An 18,248-nucleotide genomic window follows, 5' to 3' on the forward strand; every position below is an offset into this window, starting at 1 on the left:
CTTATAAAAATTAATTTGAAGAAAATCAACTTAAATAATAAAAACTTAAAAATTTCCAAACCATTAAAACAACATAAACAACCCAGTCCAATAGTTTTTAAAAATAATAGAAAAACAAGGTAAAACATACAGAATAGCATAAGTTCAATAAAAAATAAAAATAATCCAACGAAGATGACCGAGCTTCCGCCACACCGAGCCACCTAAGTCGGTGGGTTACTTAAAATTCAGTCAAATAGACAAAATTAGTTTACCAACACAGTGTGTAACTTATAAATTTTATTAAGTATAAATTATTATGTAGATTTTTAGTTTCTCATTACTCAAACAGTTCACAGAATCAGATACGAAAGTAGAACAAAATATATATCAATTACAGATACAAATTATAACAAATATAGATATAGGTTTCCTACCACATCCGCTACACACCATCTCCGTCCAACCCTACACATCAAAAGGGTATCGAGTACCCATCCATCCCTACACACCGCATAATTATCGTTTGTCACCTTTAAAGTGTCGCAGACTAACTGGTAGAGCACGGTGTAATAAATCACTAGAATCAGATATATATACGTGGCTTAGCCACCAGTGTTGGCAGATTATTAGACTGCCCACACTTCCTCCTTTAATCATTTGTAATCCCAATGTTGATGTAGATTTTTCAGATATCAGATATAAGCATACAGGTTTACAGATTCAAATTAACTCATTTAATACAGAATATACTTACTCACCAGTCCACATATTGATTGTACATATAAATAGCAGTTTGTGCATAAACAAATTATCAGGTAATGGGTTTTATAGCCCAAATCAGATCATATGGAACTTACAGTAGGCCTACGTCAATCTAGAATGATGTTTATAGCCTTAATAAAAAAATTCAAATTTAGGACCATACGCTCGTGTAGATTCACACGGCATGGTAGGCTGGCCTGTGTGGTTTACACGGCCTAGCACATATCTATCTGGCCCATTTCATTTCCACACACGGCTTACTATATGGCATTTTGGTTCAAAATAGTGAGTTACACGACCTAGCATACGGCCTAGCCTATGCCTGTGTAATCCCTAACCCACAATATATCTCACACGGCTTAGACACATGCCCGTGTCTCTAGCCTGTGTGCTTGAAATTTTTAAACAGTGAGTTATACGGTCTGACACGTGATCAGGTGGCTCACACGGCCTACCATACAACTTAGCACACGATCGTGTGGCATCGGAAACCATGTTTTTCAGCTTTTGTCATTCATAAGATTCGGTGTTTTCATTACACACCTGACACAGTTTTGACATGGAATCAACCAAGGTGAATCCAAAGCCTAAAAACGACAATCCAAAGGCCAATTACATAACTAATCTCAACGAAACACTAGAATTAACATACAAAACCAAAACTTATGTTGCAAAGCTTCGACATAAAACCCCATTTCAAAATTCAATGCTTACCTTGCACGAAATTGTGAAAAATAGAACTAGTGCATTGGAAGAACGATTCCAGTAAGATATTTACTTGAAAAGGAAGCCAATCAAACACTTAAACAAAAATTTTGAGTAAACTAAGTAGAAAACCAATTTTGACAAAAACTAAACAAGAACAACCATCTAACAGAATTTTTAAAACAAAAACTCATGCAATTAACTTTTCAGTTGGCAAACAACATAATATGCAACTTCCCCGATAACATAGTAGCAAAAAAATCAATAACGAAACTTTAGAGTTTATGGAAGAAGAATAATAATAAAAGAAAGAAAAAGAAAAAAGAAAAAAATGGAAATGAACGTGAAAACAAAAGAAAGGAAAGAAACAATTTAGTTAAAATTAAGAAAATAAAATAAAAAATAATAAGAATAACTAACTCTGCAGAGTAGTAAAAACATATAGTTTCCTCTTCGCTTAAACAGAGACTCAATCACTAGACCAAAGAGTATACAGAAGCTTAACCATTGAACCAGGAGGCTCATTCTTGACACAGATTAACGTAAAAATAAGCTTAAGTCGAGAGGTCAAGGATAGAGGTTAAACCAAAATAAACAATAAAAATTCAAAAAGAGAGATTCAAACTCTCGATCTCAAACACATAAATAGAACACTTAACCATAAATATAGAGACTTAATTATTGATATAATTTATCTAACAGATGTTCAAAATTTGGTGCGCTATAGCACGATTGGCCATTTTGGGTCTTAAAAGTGTTAAAAACATAACTTTTCATTTATTAAAGCTAAAAATGAAAACTAAGTAAAAACATGATAAAAACCATATAAATTGCTCAAAAATAAGCATGTTGAATGTAATGAGGAGACTAAATTGACACATCAGTTTTGGCAAATAAAAAATACACAACGAGTTTTTGACGAGATGATCTGCTTACCAAGTGACTATTTGAGGTGTGTTGTCTTGTTATTAAAAGATAAGGCGTATCAGTGGTGGACTACTCACCTTACAGATGCTTAACTTGGCTTTGACATCCACTTTCCTGTTGAACCTGCTTGGAAAGAGTTCGCTAAGGAATGGAAAAATTCGAATAGATTTTTTCTTGTTGATAACCTTGTTGAAACCAGTGTTGCCCCCATTACTGGATGTGAAAGGGATGAGAATGAAAAGGTAGAAGTGGAAGAAGATAGTGTTAACCCTAATGATGCAAGTACAAACACTTTATTTCATTTTTTATGTATTTCTTGTACTCTTTCATTCTATTTTGAAATGAAAAGACTAGCTTTTAGTTATGTCTTAAACATTTGATAACTAAATATGAATTTCCCTTACTAAGTTGTTGAATTAAGTTATAATATTAAATTACTAACCAACAACAAAGCCAATCGCGATTGTAAATTATTATACTGCTCAATGTAGATGCGATCTTAAATCTGCATACTCTAAAAAATATCAATTGGTTTAACTCTTAAGTAAACTGTTTGAATGGAATTACGATCGTAAATTGATGAACTCAAAATAAGTTTTTCATGATCATAAATCAATGAACTAAAGCTGTGATCGTAAATCAAAAAATTGTTTGAATGAAGTTACGTTCGTAAATCAACGAACTCTAAATGAGTTGTTTATGATTGTAAATCAATGAACTAAAGCTGCGATAGTAAATCAACGAGCTTTAAGAATGTCAGTTGTGACCATAAATCAACAAATTGTTTGAATAAACTGTGAATGTAAACTGGCGAACTCTAAATGAGGTGTTCATGATCGTAAATCAATGAACTAAAGTTATGATCGTAAATCAACAAACTGTTTGAATAGAGTTGCCATTGTAAATTGATGAACTCTAAAACTTATCCAATATTTCGTAATAATAAATGAAGTTACCAATAATCATAAATTTATTGAAAATGAGAATGAATTTCTCATACATTCAAGTGACGAGAGTTCTGTGTGTGAGGCAGAATAAAACCATCCATCTTTGCTATTTTTGTAACACTCGATTGATTTTTAATTGACCCAAAATTTAAGAAAGTTAGGATTAAATTGAAAGGATTAGTGAAATGTCGGGCTTCACTAGGAATTTTAAAATTTTAATGGCTGAATTGTGGTTAGTTGGATCTCAGTTCTGATTTAGTTAGATAGGAATCAATTGGTTCTATAATGTGAGATAAAATGATTAAGGATGAATAGTTGTGCCAATCTATAAAGATCGTGCCATAAGAGTATATATATGTGTGTGTGGAGACGAAATTTCTCAATTTTATTCACACATTTTCTCTCCATAATATCAACTTCTTCAGTCGCTCTAGAGAATAAGAGGATGTAGCTGAAGGAAGCTCTGTATGTTCCAACAGTCCTGTGCATTAAAGTCTAGTAGTAGAGAAATTGAGGAACTGGTAAGCTTCTTTACCTCTCTGTACTTGTGGACTGAATAAATAAGTAGAGTAAGAACTCTTAAAAACTTTTGTATAATGATCGATTCTGGGTTTTAAGGGTTGAACTCCTTTAGTTTAACCGATAAATGGTTGTCATGTTTAATTGCCAGGACAAAAGAGGCTCCGGTGTTAAGACAAGTTAAGTTGACAAGGATAAGGAAGTAATGTGAGTTTTTGTACCTTGCATTTGGATGATAGATGGTGTTGTGTGACTTACATGTATCACATTGGTGATGTATTGAGGTTGCCTAAGGTATGGTGTGTATATACTTGAAGAAGGAGTAGGTTGTGTGAGCTTTCGCCAGTTGACTGTTGATTGTTTTATGGTAGATAATCTAGCGTAATGTTTGTTTAATGATAAATCACATTATATGCTTGAGTAATATATGCATAGTGTGGTGGGAAGTGTTGAAGGGATAAATGAAGTTAGGATGAATAGAAATTTTTGTCAAATACCGCCATATGGTGTTGTTGAGTGTAAGTTATGATGTGCAAAGTTTCGGGCCTTACGGAGGGGACACTGTTGTGTTTGAACATCAAAGTTTGGAATGGTGAAATGGAGGAATAGGTGGAGGAATAGGGAAAATAGAATTCTGTTAAAAAATCACCATACGATGTTGCTAAGTGTAGTCGTGATGTGCATTTCGGCGCTTGCAAGGGACACTTAGGTGTTCGAGCATCAAGGTGAAATGTGAAACAAGCCCTTCGGGATGACATCATGATGGTGGTTATTAGGTTCCATAGAGCAACACCGTGACAGCAGTTATCAAGCTCTATGGGGTGACATTTCAGTAGCGATAAGGCCTTACGGAACGATTCCTCAAAAGAGGTCTAAGGTGGAAGACCATATCTCGGCTAATGGAAACCAGTACAGTACAGTCCGCTAGGACAGTAAACATGGGGTAGTCTGACGGGATAGTAAACATGATGAAGTTTGCTAAGACGTAAAACATAGGGATCATATTTGGAAAGTTCACTGTTCAAAATGGAGGACAAGGGATTTAAGTGGAGTTTGTGGTGTGACTGAGGTGATAAGTCACAAGAATGAATAAGTTTGGTGTGTCTAAGTAACATAGACCACAAGGATAATGAGAAAATTCACCAAGGACAGTAATGAGTGATGCCAAGGTTATGTTTCAACCTAGTTAGAGTGAAAAGAGGAAGAGACTCCTTAAATAAGGGGGTATACGTAATATACGATAAAACAAGTTCGCCAGAAAAGTTGCGGATCCCAAATGGTTTAAGTAGATACAAAATAAGCTCTACTAGGATGTAATCATAGATTGTAAGCCGACTCTGGGGAGCCTGGTCCATTGAACTGAATTGAACTTTTATATGGTCTAGTTGATTTTGACCGAACAATTCATTTTAAGATCTTTCTTCTTCTTTTGTTGCTTCCTCTTCTGCTTCTGCCCAGCCTATCTTAAATTTCAATATCCCCCCCCTTTTTTTTCTACTTGTCCCTTTCCCCTCAAAATTATGTCCCTTCGACTGCTCAATTCCAACGTGGCGAGTTAACTAGCCACGTCAGCTAGTTAACGGACCACGTCACCTATTCCATTAGGCCTGTAAACGAAAATGTTAGTGGGTGACTGATTTGTTATTTTCCTAAAGTTTAGTGACTGAGTTGAAAGTTGAGTGATTGTTGGTGTAGTTTACCCTTTTCTTTTTAAGTACATATGTTTGACACTCATTTTCGTATTGGATATTTATTTGTATTAAACACTCATACCCTAGTCTAAGTAATATAGATAGTTTATAGGTTCAAGCATGTGTAGATAGTTTATTTACAAGAATATATGAACAAAGCATTCTCAAAGAAAGTAGCTAGCTTTATTGGTTTTGGTTACAAAGCGACGATCACAACCAAAGGTTAAGGCTAATGGAGTCTTTCTTTTGGATCAAGAAAGATAAAGGAAAGTTCTCCTAGTGAAATTGTGCCATTTTAATACTGACAATGTTATTTTCCATTTTGGTTGTAATATTTGTTTCCTTGTAGATATCATGTTCTCTGCAGGTATTTGCATCTACCTTTGTAATACTGACAATGTTATTTTCCATTCTGGTTGTTTTCTTAGTATTGAACTATTGGTTAATGCAAAGATGTCTGTGAAAGCTTTGGCTTAGGCATCATATATACTCAAAAATATATTATTATGGTATTTACATGACTTTTTAGTGGCATAACATATTTTTGACATATAGTGTGTAATATTTTCATTTCTTATCAAAGGATGTGGAACTGTTTTCTTTAATTATTAATAATGTTGTTTCTTTCTCAACACTTATTATGAGAAGTGCAAAAGGTGTCCAATTTGTTGTGTTTCTATTGAAGAGCGACTGCCGGTTTATGATGTCTAGTCTCAAATTATCTGTAGAAAAGTTGATGTAATTTTTCTTTTCAAATAGTTTCGAATTTGCTTGTGATTTTAGATGAAGCAACCATTGAGAAGTCGGCCATTCTGGTTTCTCCAGAAATGATATACTTGTGTTTTGCCACTTATAAGTTGTAAATGGCTAGTTGCATTATGAAATGAAATTATAATGATTTTGACATATTTTGTGATAAATCATGGGTCTTTTTCCCTTTTTCTCTTATGAAATATAAATAAAGATGGGTTGCATTGCTCTTTCACCATCGTTATATAAATCATGGGTCATTCACCATCCTTATTTATATTTCATAAGCAAAAAAGGGAAAATGACCCATGATTTTTAGGAATTATATGTTAGTCTTGGACTTTTAGGAATTATATGTTGCTTGGGTTGCATTATGAGGATAAAGAAAGATTGATGAGTTAAATCTTTTGGTTTGTGATAAGGGGAGAAAATGGTGGGACAGTGTGATTTAACTAGGGTCAAATGGAGAACTAATCAGGGTTGTTGAGCAGAAACAACCAAATGAATGCAGATATAATGATGCAATTGATGCTTTTTCTATTGTAAAATGTTGTACAGGAAGATGAAAATGAATTTCAAAAAATCTTTTAATATAATTTAATATAAAATATTATTTCTAAATTTCAAAAATATAAAATATGATTTAATATATTTGTCATTGTAGTTTTTTTTTTCTTTTAGATATTTATCCTTCACACTTAAACATATGAATACTATTACAGTAATAACAATAATAATTCTATCCAGCCAAACTATTATTATGCTTATTTAATTTCATTCCAATTCCTTTTCCACATAATGACTATTATATTATAGAGGTGATCATGGGCCGGGCCGGGTTGGGTTTGGGCCAGACTCAACTAAAAATTTAGGCCCATTCATTGGGTCCAACCCTACCATACGACCCGTCAGTATTTATTTTTATATTATTTTATATAATTTTAAATATATATTATACATTAAAAATACTAAAAAAATCAAAATAAATATTTTCCAACAAATTAAAAATAAATTTTAAAAATATGTAGACTTAAATAACACTAAGATAGATGCAACTTAATAAGCAAATACCTCTAAAATAATAATAAAATTAACAAATGTCTTTAAAATAATAACAAAATTAATAATAAAATAAGTTTTATACAATATCTAAATAATAACAACAAAATAGGAGTAACTAATATTAATATAGTAGCAAAATAGGGAGAAAACAATAAGAAAATAACATTCAAAAACAAAAAAAAAACAGAATTTTTCTGTCATTTAGTGAATTCAGGCCGGGCTGGGCCTGGGCCAAAAATACCTTACCTGAGGCCTGGTCTATTTTTTAAACGAGTCTCATTTTTTTGTCAAAGCCCATTTTTCGGGCCTATATTTTTGCCCAAACCTTCCCATATTTTGAGCGGGCCTTCGGGCCAGGCCGGATAGCCTGACCCATGAGCAGGTCTATTATATTACAGCTCTATTCTGTTACAGTTTTATTTCGTTCCAGTGAATTAAACCTGCTGTAAAAGTTGGATTCTTTCAAGAAATGTTCTCTCCAATAAACCTGTTGGAGATGAATCGAGAATTGCAGAAGAAAAAAAATGGAACCAAAAGTGGCTAACATCATTGAACAAAGAAAGGATGAAACTGAGTCCAAGGTTGGTGATGATCACTCTGTGACAGACATGGCGCCGAAGATTGATTTATTAGTGAACAAGGTAACCAGCTTAAAAACTACAATTTCATCTCTGTTAGTTCTTATTCAAAGATTAAGATAAAAAATGATGAATTTCAAGTGCAAATTCAAAGCCTAGAAAATGGTAAGGCAATCTGATTGATAGGAATCTTGATTTGAAGATGAAGATCATAATAGGGATGGAGCTAAATTTGTTATATATATGGTCATGATTTGAATATGAAGATATAAATTTTTTTTTTTAAATTTTCTAAAAATAAGGATTAAATTCTGTAAAAAAAATAAGGATTAAATTGGAATAATGTGTAAATATTCAAGATTAATTTTTAAAATTATAATAAATTGATAAAATATGCGAGGCCTAGATTTATTGTTATAGCAATTCTAAAACCAACACTACTAATGAAATTGAATAAAAGGACAAAAAGTGATTAGTTGCAGTTCACACCCCCCCCCCCCTTAAAAATAATAATAACCGTATCGGTGATACCGATGGGGACTACTTGCTGAGGGGTCGAAGAAACATTCTGCGACTGAGTTGACCTATTTTTTGGAATTGAATCATTTGTCTGGACGGTGGCCACATAAGGAAGGCGTATGAGAAGCTGAGGTTCTGCAGAATCAATATCCTATGATCTTTATTTCAAACCTCTGAGAAGGTGTTGGTGAGTGGGCGTTTCAAGTAAATTCGAATCGACATGGCATTCCCTACTAAGATAAAAGTGATGAATCCAATAGTTGAGATGGACGGTGAGATTCCAATCCCCCGAATTCTCTCTTTCCGCTTTTTGTTTCTCTACCTTAACCGCTGATTCTTCCTTCCTTTCTAATGCAGGAGATGAAATGACTCGTATTATTTGGAAATCTATAAAGGAAAAGGTATTTTTTTTTCAGTTTGTTTTTGAGGTTTTTTTTTTTTCTTACATCTGTTTTTGGTTGAATGTTGTCAGCTAATTTTTCCCTTCTTGGAGTTGGATATAAAATATTTTGACCTTGGTCTTCATAATCGTGATGCCACGAATGATGAAGTTACCATCGCAAGTGGCGAAGCTACTCTTAAGTATGGCTTTGAAATCAGTGTTCATATGTTTGTAATTGTATGCAATATTTGATATCTTTGCTTACTTTGCTTTGCCATTAATTACTTTTGTATTTGTATTTTTAGGTATAATGTAGCAATTAAATGTGCAACCATAACTCCAGGTATGAGTTTCCTATTTTCTTTTCGTTTTTCTTTTCGAAGTTTCAAGAGTTCCAATAAAATCAATCATTACTTGTACTGAACTAAACATCTAACTCAACAAATAACTTAGTTCTATCTAATTAACTAGCTAACTATCCAAAGCAAATTTGAAGGGTGAGACTCGAACCTGAAATATGAAAGTTACCATCAGAATCAGTCGTTAAAAAAGTGTGGGATTCAAATTTGGGCAAGTGTTGGATTCACAATTGAGATCTCAAAATTCCAAGGCCTCAACCTACTATGAAGAGAGGGAAGAGGAAGAAATGAGAGATAATACAGTGGAAAAGTAGAAAAAAAGAAAAAAAAAAAAGAAATTTGGACAATGCTTTTTTTCTTTTTTAATTTTTGTAAGGAGCAGAATAGGTGAAAATGTTTCCATGTCTCATGTTGTTGCATTGTAAAATATCTCATATCATCACGGTAATGGTGTTTTCCTAATGGAATTAGTAATTTTACACATTATTAACAATGTCTCCATGGAAGAGGACTGCAACTGTCTAGATTGACTAAAGAGGGTTTATCAAAGTGATGTACTGTATGATTTTTGACAGATGAAGGTCGTGTTAAAGAGTTCAACTTAAAGGAAATGTGGAAAAGTCCAAATGGGACTATTCGAAACATTTTAAATGGTTGGTGATTCTCACTTGGTATCATGTTGTTCTCAGTTTTTGGTTATTATTATCTGCTTTTGTTTTGGGGGGTTTTGAAACAGCTAAAATTATTTCTTTTTTTTTTGGTGATTCCAGGAACTGTTTTCAGGGAACCAATTATCTGCAAAAATGTCCCTCGGCTTGTCCCAAGTTTGAGACTTCATCTTAATATATCTGTTTTATTATTCTTACTATTACTGTTATTTGTATTTATTCATCAAAAACATTACAGGTTGGACCAAGCCAATCTGCATCGGAAGACATGCTTTTGGCGATCAATACCGAGCAACTGATTTAGTTGTACAGGAATCTGGAAAACTTATGCTTGTCTTCGGTAATCTTGTATTTTTAATAGAGAGATTCTGTTAATTCATGTTTTGTATTTTGACAAAGATTGCAGATTTTCTGTAAAAGAAAACCTGAATCAATCTTCATTTATCTTATTTTATCTCATTAATCTCAATTTTTGCAGTTCCTGATAAGAGTAATGAGAAGAAGGAGCTTGAGGTTTTCAACTTCAAAGGTGCTGGCGGTGTAGCTTTGTCGATGTACAACACTGATGAGGTACATGTTCAACATGTTTTGCTGATTGTATGATCCAACAGGTTCCTAGAAGCAATTAACTATTATTATGGCTTTGAATTGGAAACAGTCTATTCGTGCTTTTGCTGAGGCTTCAATGACTACTGCTTACCAGAAGAAATGGCCACTTTATCTGAGCACAAAAAATACAATTCTAAAGAGTTACGATGGAAGGTTTGCATTTGTATTATATGATCTTTTTCTCATTCTGAGTTATTACTTGATCTTTGTTACCATGTATTCCTATGTTTTGGTGATATCTTCTAATGTTTTTCTTTTTATGAAGATTCAAAGACATATTCCAGGAAGTTTATGAAACTCAATGGAAATCAAAGTTTGAGGCAGAAGGTATTTGGTGAGATACATTACCCATTGCAGTTTGCACTTGTTCTTAGTTGGAGTAACTACACTGACAATGCTTATATTGCTGTGTTGTAGGTATGAGCACCGGCTTATTGATGATATGGTTGCTTATGCTCTAAAAAGCGAAGGAGGTTATGTATGGGCATGCAAAAACTATGATGGAGATGTGCAGAGTGACTTCTTAGCCCAAGGTCTATCATAATTTAAAATTATTACATCTGCTTCATATGTAATCATGATCAATTGCTTCCTGAAAGTGAAAGTAAGAAGCATTTCATTGAGATATCTCTAACAAAGGTTTTATTGTTATGCTTGATTTCTTTTGTTGATTTCCTAAGCACTTTTTTTTGGCATGGGACAGGGTTTGGATCACTTGGGTTGATGACATCAGTGCTGGTATAGTCTCTCTCTCCCTTTGAACCACACTCATGCTTAGACAGAAAGAAAACATTACCCGTATGCAGAGCAACATAGTGGCCTCACACATAAAAGAGAGGAAAAAAAAAGACAAAAAAATCCATGCACAAGCACCCACAATGTAACAACAATTAGGGAATTTGTGTTTTTGTGAGCTGTTGGCGGGTCTTTCCTTTTCTCTTTCATTTTTTTTGGGGGGGGTGGGGGTGGTATAAATATAATACTGATGAAGCAATCCATCATCTCTTAGAAGATAGATGTTTCAATTGCAAGCATACTTGGACAGTTAGCATAAAATCATAGTTACAAGGAAACAATTCTTATGTTAACATTGATCAATAATTCATTAAGTTTACATAGAGGTTTTACTAGCGTTGCATTATTGTAATTTGTAAATTAGTTATATAATTATTTTATCACAAACAAAATTAGTATAAAGTCATCACGGTTTACGAATACTAATGGAAAATGTTTGGTTATAAGGTGGGTGCATTGTACAACTTTGAAAAAATTCATTATATTCGCAACGCTGACTACTATGACAAATCCCAGAACTTTGATTTTAAACCATTATCTTGTATTTTCTTTTTGGTTATGAGGAATTTGATTCCTTTTCAGATGTGCCCAGATGGAAAGACTATTGAAGCTGAAGCAGCCCATGGCACAGTTACCCGCCACTACCGTGTTCATAAAACAGGAGGTGAAACCAGCACTAACAGCATAGCATCAATTTTTGCTTGGTCACGAGGCCTTGCACACAGGTAGTGATTTGTTATTCTTAATCTAGTTATTGAATGTATGTAGTTTATTTTCTGAAAAGCTTGGAATCCTTATGATGGTGGTGTTTTAAGTCTGGGTTAACTTCTCTTGGAAACTAGGAACTCTTGATGAACAATAATGTGAAGGAAAATACACAATAATGTAAATCCTTGCATTTGGAATCATTTGCAATTTTTCATGGAAAACAATTTTCCTAGGCTGTTGGACCAACATTTTAGAAAATAGGATGGTTAACGCATGTCAATAAATTTCCTATAATGCCCTTGTTTGCAGATATATTACTTGAATAAAATTTTCTTAGTAATTCAAATTATACTGTGTAATAGACACAAAGTTGATCATATTAAATAGTCAATAGTATCTTAACTAAGTTTGATGCTCTCCACAAAACAAAATATATTATGATATAAATGGAAAAGGAGTCCAAAATAATCCTTATTGTTAAACTGTAATTTAAATTGCATTCAAGCACCTTTGACATAGATGACCTGTTTGTCCAATCACAATTTTGTCCATGTTAATCTCCTGTTATGGTCTCTAGTTATGGACCGAATCACTGGACGATTTGTGGGAAAATCGTTTACCTTAGCGGGGCTTTTTCCCCTTGTTTTTGTTTCTTCCATGCAAATGCCTTATGGTGAATGTGTAGAACTCTTCAAAGGGGGTCCCTTACCTTAGACTCCTTAGAGGAAGTCTTAAACCTCTTAAAATTGATTTAATCTGAATTTTATTTCTGCCAATCGGCCACTTAAATAGAGGTTACATAGGTTTACTTGTTTGAATTAAAGACTTATAAGCTAAGGAAATTAAAACAAGGATTCTAAATAAAGGAAGACACATAATATCATAAAGATACTTTTTATTAAAGAAGATCTCATTCTCCTAATAAAAATAAGCTAATCTTTCTGAAAATAATAATTAATGTCTTCAGTGGCAAGATAATAATTGATGTCTAACATTACTCTCCTTTAAGAAAAAGAGCTTGTCCGCAAGCTTGAGATTGAATAGTTCGTGCATTTTTGGCCTGTTATTGCATGCAAGAAGATTTAGTTTCCCTACCCTCCTCTTGAGTCTTGATTCTGTGCAATATCGTTAGGATCTTCTCTCCCACCAAAATAAGTTTTTACGTTGGTGCCTGAACGAGTATGGACTGTCACAATCGTAGCAAAGATCCATGTCTCTTCATTCTGGCATCTCTGAACAAGTCAACCTTTTAAAAAAGGGACGGTTTGTCTTGCTGGCACTGGAGTCTCTTCTTGATGCCCGGCTCCCATCCGAATTGGCTTTTGACACTAAGTCAATAGGTCTGTTAACTGTTGTTTTTTTCTCAAAAGTTCTTGTCTAGTTCATCGCCTGAATTGGAGGTTTTTGTATCTCCACATCTAACCGAATGGAACTTGACAACCCTGTGGTAAATATGTCAACTTGTTGATCTACTCGCACAGATTCAGTACGGGCAACTTGTTGATCTACTCGCACAGATTCAGTACGGGCTAACAGCTCTTCAAATCGGCACTAGTATTCCTCTACTGTTCTTGTCTGTCTCAATTCTATCAGTTCTCCCAGGGGGTTATCACTCATCGGTGGCCGAAATCTGATCATACAGTACTCCTTGAAGGCAACCAATGAGAAAGATAGAATTCCTCCTTTTCCATCAGGTAAAACCACAAGTGTGTGTCTCCCATAATGTGAAGCACTCTCAATCGCACTTAATCTACCTTAGTTGTCTTTTTTATTTGAAAAAATTTTCTCACACCTGTGTAGCCAAATTAAGAGATCTTTCGTTCCGTCAAAGGTTGGAAAGTCTTAACTTTATATATTGTGACACCATTCTTGAGCCACTTGTTGACTCTGCCCTGTTCTCTTGTCTATTTGGTCAACTACCAGCTTTGTTGACACTGCTGTTACCTCTTTCAAACCCTCTTTCCCTTTCAGGATTCTGGTTGGAAGCTATCAATTCTTGTATCTGCAACGACAACTGTTGCGATAGCTTATTTTCCAACTTTTCAATGCTTGCAGCCATTGTAGAATTCCCTTTTTCTAGTTTTGCATCAAAGTCTCTCTAAGGTTGGAATCGTCTGTGGTGTCTGGGTTTGAGGCCAAATTGTTACAGTCCTGAGTTCTGGATCAAGTCACAGACGATTTATAGGAAAATTGTTTAACTTAGTGAGGCTTTTTCCCTTGTTTCTATTTCTTCTGCGCAAATGCCTTCATGGTGAATGTGTGGAACTCTTCAAAGGGAGTCCCTTACTGTAGACTTGTTAGAGAGAGTCTTAAACCTCTTAAGATGAGTTAATCTGACTTAGTTTTATTATTGTAATCAGCTTCTTAAATAGAGATTACATAGGTTTGCTTGTTTGAATAAAAAACTTATTGAAGATAAATCTGAATTTTTCTTATTCTTAGTAGAATCCTATTACAACCTAATATAGGCTAAAGAGTGGCTGGAATCACAGTCCACTAAAATAGAAAACAGAATTCCTATTAATTAGGAATCCCAACAAAACAGGAAAGTGAATAAATTACAATAGCTAATTCCTAATAAACAAAAACTAAATCTGATCTTCTCAATAAATAAATAAATAAATATTGACCCCTTTTTCTACACTTATAAGCTAAGGAAATTTAAATAAGGACTCTAAATAAAGGAAGACTCCTAATACCATAAAGATACTTTTAATTAAAGAAGATATCCTAATAAAAATAAGCTAAGATATCTATAAAAATAATAATTAACATCTTTAATGGCAAGACAATAATTAACGACTAACATCTCCCTTAAGCATTCACTTTCTAACACAGATGATAGATTGCATAATTTAAACTTGAACTTCTAGATACAATAAGGCGTGATAAATAAGTCAGATTATCTAAATTAGTTTTAACTCCGGTTACATTGATGGAGCATCACCTTGAGGTTTTATTAGGTTTTCTATTACTTAGAGATATATTTTGAGTTTTTAGATTATGACCGACCATGCATAGATCCCATTGCCCCACCCGATTTTGATTGTGCTACATCTCTTAATCAATTTGTAGGAAGCCGAAAATCTTTGCTTTTTGAATAATCCCTTTACTTAAGTAGATCACTCTACTCATGGCATCAACAACCTTGTTCTTTACTTTTTACTTAAAATTGCTTTTCCAGTAGTATAGCTAAACTTGTCTTGTAGGTTCAGTGTCTTCCTTGATGCTCTTCTTGATCCACCAATTCAGGCTTCAGGATAGCACCCTTCCACCTGTTCAGCTTCATCTGTTTCACATGCAGCCAGTGCCTTTATTATTTCCATCCTCTTTTCACCTCTGATTTAAGGTTTGATTGACAGTTTTACAAGCAAAACAAAGATTGTGATGCCCATGTTAGCCTCACATTCCTGTATTTTCTTCTATTTCTCTTTTTGATATCTGATATCCTGATGCCTCTCTAGTTGGAGCAGTGTCACAACTACCATTGCTTCCTCTGATATGATTTTATCTATGCTTTTCATTCCTGTTTTGGTTCTGAATTCTGATATAAAACCTATTTCATATATATATATATATTCTTTTTACTGTAACAAGGAGCTTCAGCATGTCTGTGGCTCTGTGTTTCATATACCGATGACCTTTCTATTCCCTTTCCAAGTGAAAACTTGCTTTTCTTTTCCTAACGTGAAGATTTTTTGTTCTCTTATAAACCGAGTCCTTTCTTTTCTTCCTATCTGGATATAGATCTTGAGCCTAGGATGGAAAGCAATATATGTTTATTATAGGTTGAAATTACATTCTGAAATACTGCTGCGGTAATTCATGTATAATCTGATTCTGATGGCTCCTTCCACTGGATTATGAACTTCTGAAACCCTTCATATTTGGTAAATACTATTTCATTGTCTAGAACATCTTTGATAAACTTTACCTTACATTTTAAATGTGGCAAAGATGCTGCTTTCTTCAAGTTGTTATGCCCTCCATAGATCCTTGGTAAGAAGCAAGGTCTTTTGCGTTAAAGATGTGGATAATTTCTAAATCTTATGGCAACACCAAAAAATGTAAGCTTTTGAATTGAGTGAAGTTTTGTTTGGGGGAGCAGTTTCTTCAGGAAATGTCTCTGGTCATTAATAACCCTCTTGAAATAAAATCTCTTGTAGCTTTTGTTGCAAACAACAATATTTTGTTAAATTTAATCAAGAATTTCCTGAAGGCTGGATGTATTGAGGAAAATAAATTTAATGGGATGGTGCGACCCATTAACGACAATTTATGAATTGATTGGATGTTAAATGGCAAATTCTTCAATAGATAGTATCAAATCCCATTTAGAAAAAGGCTTATCAGCCAGACGACACAGTAGTTCACCTAGATTTCAGTTGAGAACGTAGCATCCTCTATCTGAGGCACAGAAGCCAAGATATATTCCTCATTGGAACTTCAGATTTGCAAAATCGAGAGAAGATCCAATTGCATGGAAATTATATCGCTACAGTTTAAACTTCAAATGCAGTTTGTTTAAAACGCTTGTATGAAATTCCAAGATTTTGCCAAGGAATTTCCGTATGAAACGATACACTACCTTAAGAACGCTAAATTTTAATACTGCTTGAGAGTTGAGACATGACAATTGCACTTAGGCAATATAATGTATATGCAGGGCAAGGTTGGATGGCAATGATCGACTGCTAGATTTTACTCAAAAACTGGAAGCAGCCTGTGTTGGAACAGTTGAATCTGGGAAGATGACAAAAGATCTTGCGCTTTTGATTCACGGTCCTAAGTAAGTTCTCTCTACTAGCTTTCTAAAAGTTTTGCTGCACCTTAGGCAAGTGTATGTGAAAATAAATTCATGTGTTTTGCAGGGTTAGTAGGTCTCAGTATCTAAATACCGAAGAGTTTATCGAAGCAGTAGCCAAGGAGTTGAGTAACAGAATGTATGTGAAACCAAAGTTGTAAAGCATGCGTGTATTGTGTGCCCTCTCGTCTATCTTTTAGCTTTATTTATAATTGCGAATAAATAAGGTCTAGTACATGTCCTGCAATGCATGCCAGTTCTATAGATTTATAAACAAATAATGTATTGAATCCTACATAAACATTATAATAAGTTGAAGTTCGGGACACTTTATTTGATTGAAACAAATAAGTCTCGATTATGTTTAGAGTGTTATTTGTCTTTTATAAAGTACCTAATTTCAGTGAAATCAAAGACGTTGAGTTCATTAATCTGTATGAACTATGAACATGGTGAAATTTCCATTGTGTGCGTTAGGAGATATTGGACTTTTGGATATTTCCATTGATTTCCCTTTGTAGTTTTTCACATTAGAGACTGCACGGCAGGCTTTCTAAAATGTCTATAACTTAAGTCCTGAAGATAGTTACTTTTGTAATATTTTTCTAAAGAGGTGAAAATTTGCAATGATTTTTTAAATTAATTCCATCCAATATCATGGAGCAATTCCATTGGATTCTAGAAGTTTGTATTCTTAAATTCGTTACAGAAACCTAAATCTTACATTTAACGTAGTATTGTTACAATCATATCTTTATTTCCATTCAAGTACAAATCTTATCCTGTTATCTGAATACATCGATCTCGATTGATTTTGTTTTATTACTAAATATTATATTTTATTAAAAAAATTTAGATAATTTGTAAATTTAGTTAACATACTATCTTATATTAAACCCAAGTGAAACGAGAATTTTAACCACAATTTCATATAAGTTGATTTAAAATTATATCTATATTCTAAAAAGTATTATCTTGGAATATAAGATTATTACGAGAATATACAATAGCTTGAACCAAATACTCTTGAAAAGGTTTGGTTCAAATGATATAACATTATCAGCGTATGATTGATTTCTCATGTAAGTAAAAGGATTTGTCTGGTCTCTCTCAATTTTGATATTAAACATATTGGTTCTTTTTAAAAAATTAGAGTAATTCAATCCCTCTCAATTTTGAAAGTGAACAGTTAAAGGATAATTAATATTTTTGTTAATTAGTATAATAACAAATGTAGCCTTCAAAGTTTACACGTTCTATCAATTTGGTATTGATTTAATAAATTTATTCAACAATATTTACATATTCTATCAATTTGGTCTTGATTTAATAAATTTAGCTCACAATATTTATACTTTTGTCGATATTTATATAAAATATAAAAATTAATAATTAAATTTATTATTATACCAATAAAAATATACAATAGACATAAAATATTAATATTATGATCAATTATTATTAGTTGCTCACGTTCGATA

At 33.4% G+C, this 18,248-nt stretch overlaps 1 protein-coding gene across 1 annotated transcript; it reads left to right on the forward strand.

The window, feature by feature from the left end:
• Positions 1-8,344: 8,344 nt before the first annotated feature.
• Positions 8,345-17,198, forward strand: LOC108464309 (isocitrate dehydrogenase [NADP]-like). Its single transcript, XM_017764540.2, has 15 exons — positions 8,345-8,714; positions 8,800-8,843; positions 8,915-9,024; positions 9,130-9,167; positions 9,759-9,836; positions 9,954-10,007; positions 10,090-10,191; positions 10,330-10,421; positions 10,510-10,613; positions 10,726-10,794; positions 10,878-10,993; positions 11,164-11,198; positions 11,838-11,980; positions 16,630-16,752; positions 16,835-17,198. Exons 1-15 carry the CDS (start codon positions 8,663-8,665, stop codon positions 16,926-16,928), a joined length of 1,254 nt encoding a protein of 417 aa, XP_017620029.1. The 5' UTR covers positions 8,345-8,662; the 3' UTR covers positions 16,929-17,198.
• Positions 17,199-18,248: the final 1,050 nt, after the last annotated feature.

Source organism: Gossypium arboreum, chromosome 13 (assembly GCF_025698485.1).
Source record: "Gossypium arboreum isolate Shixiya-1 chromosome 13, ASM2569848v2, whole genome shotgun sequence".
NCBI classification, from domain to species: domain Eukaryota; kingdom Viridiplantae; phylum Streptophyta; class Magnoliopsida; order Malvales; family Malvaceae; genus Gossypium; species Gossypium arboreum.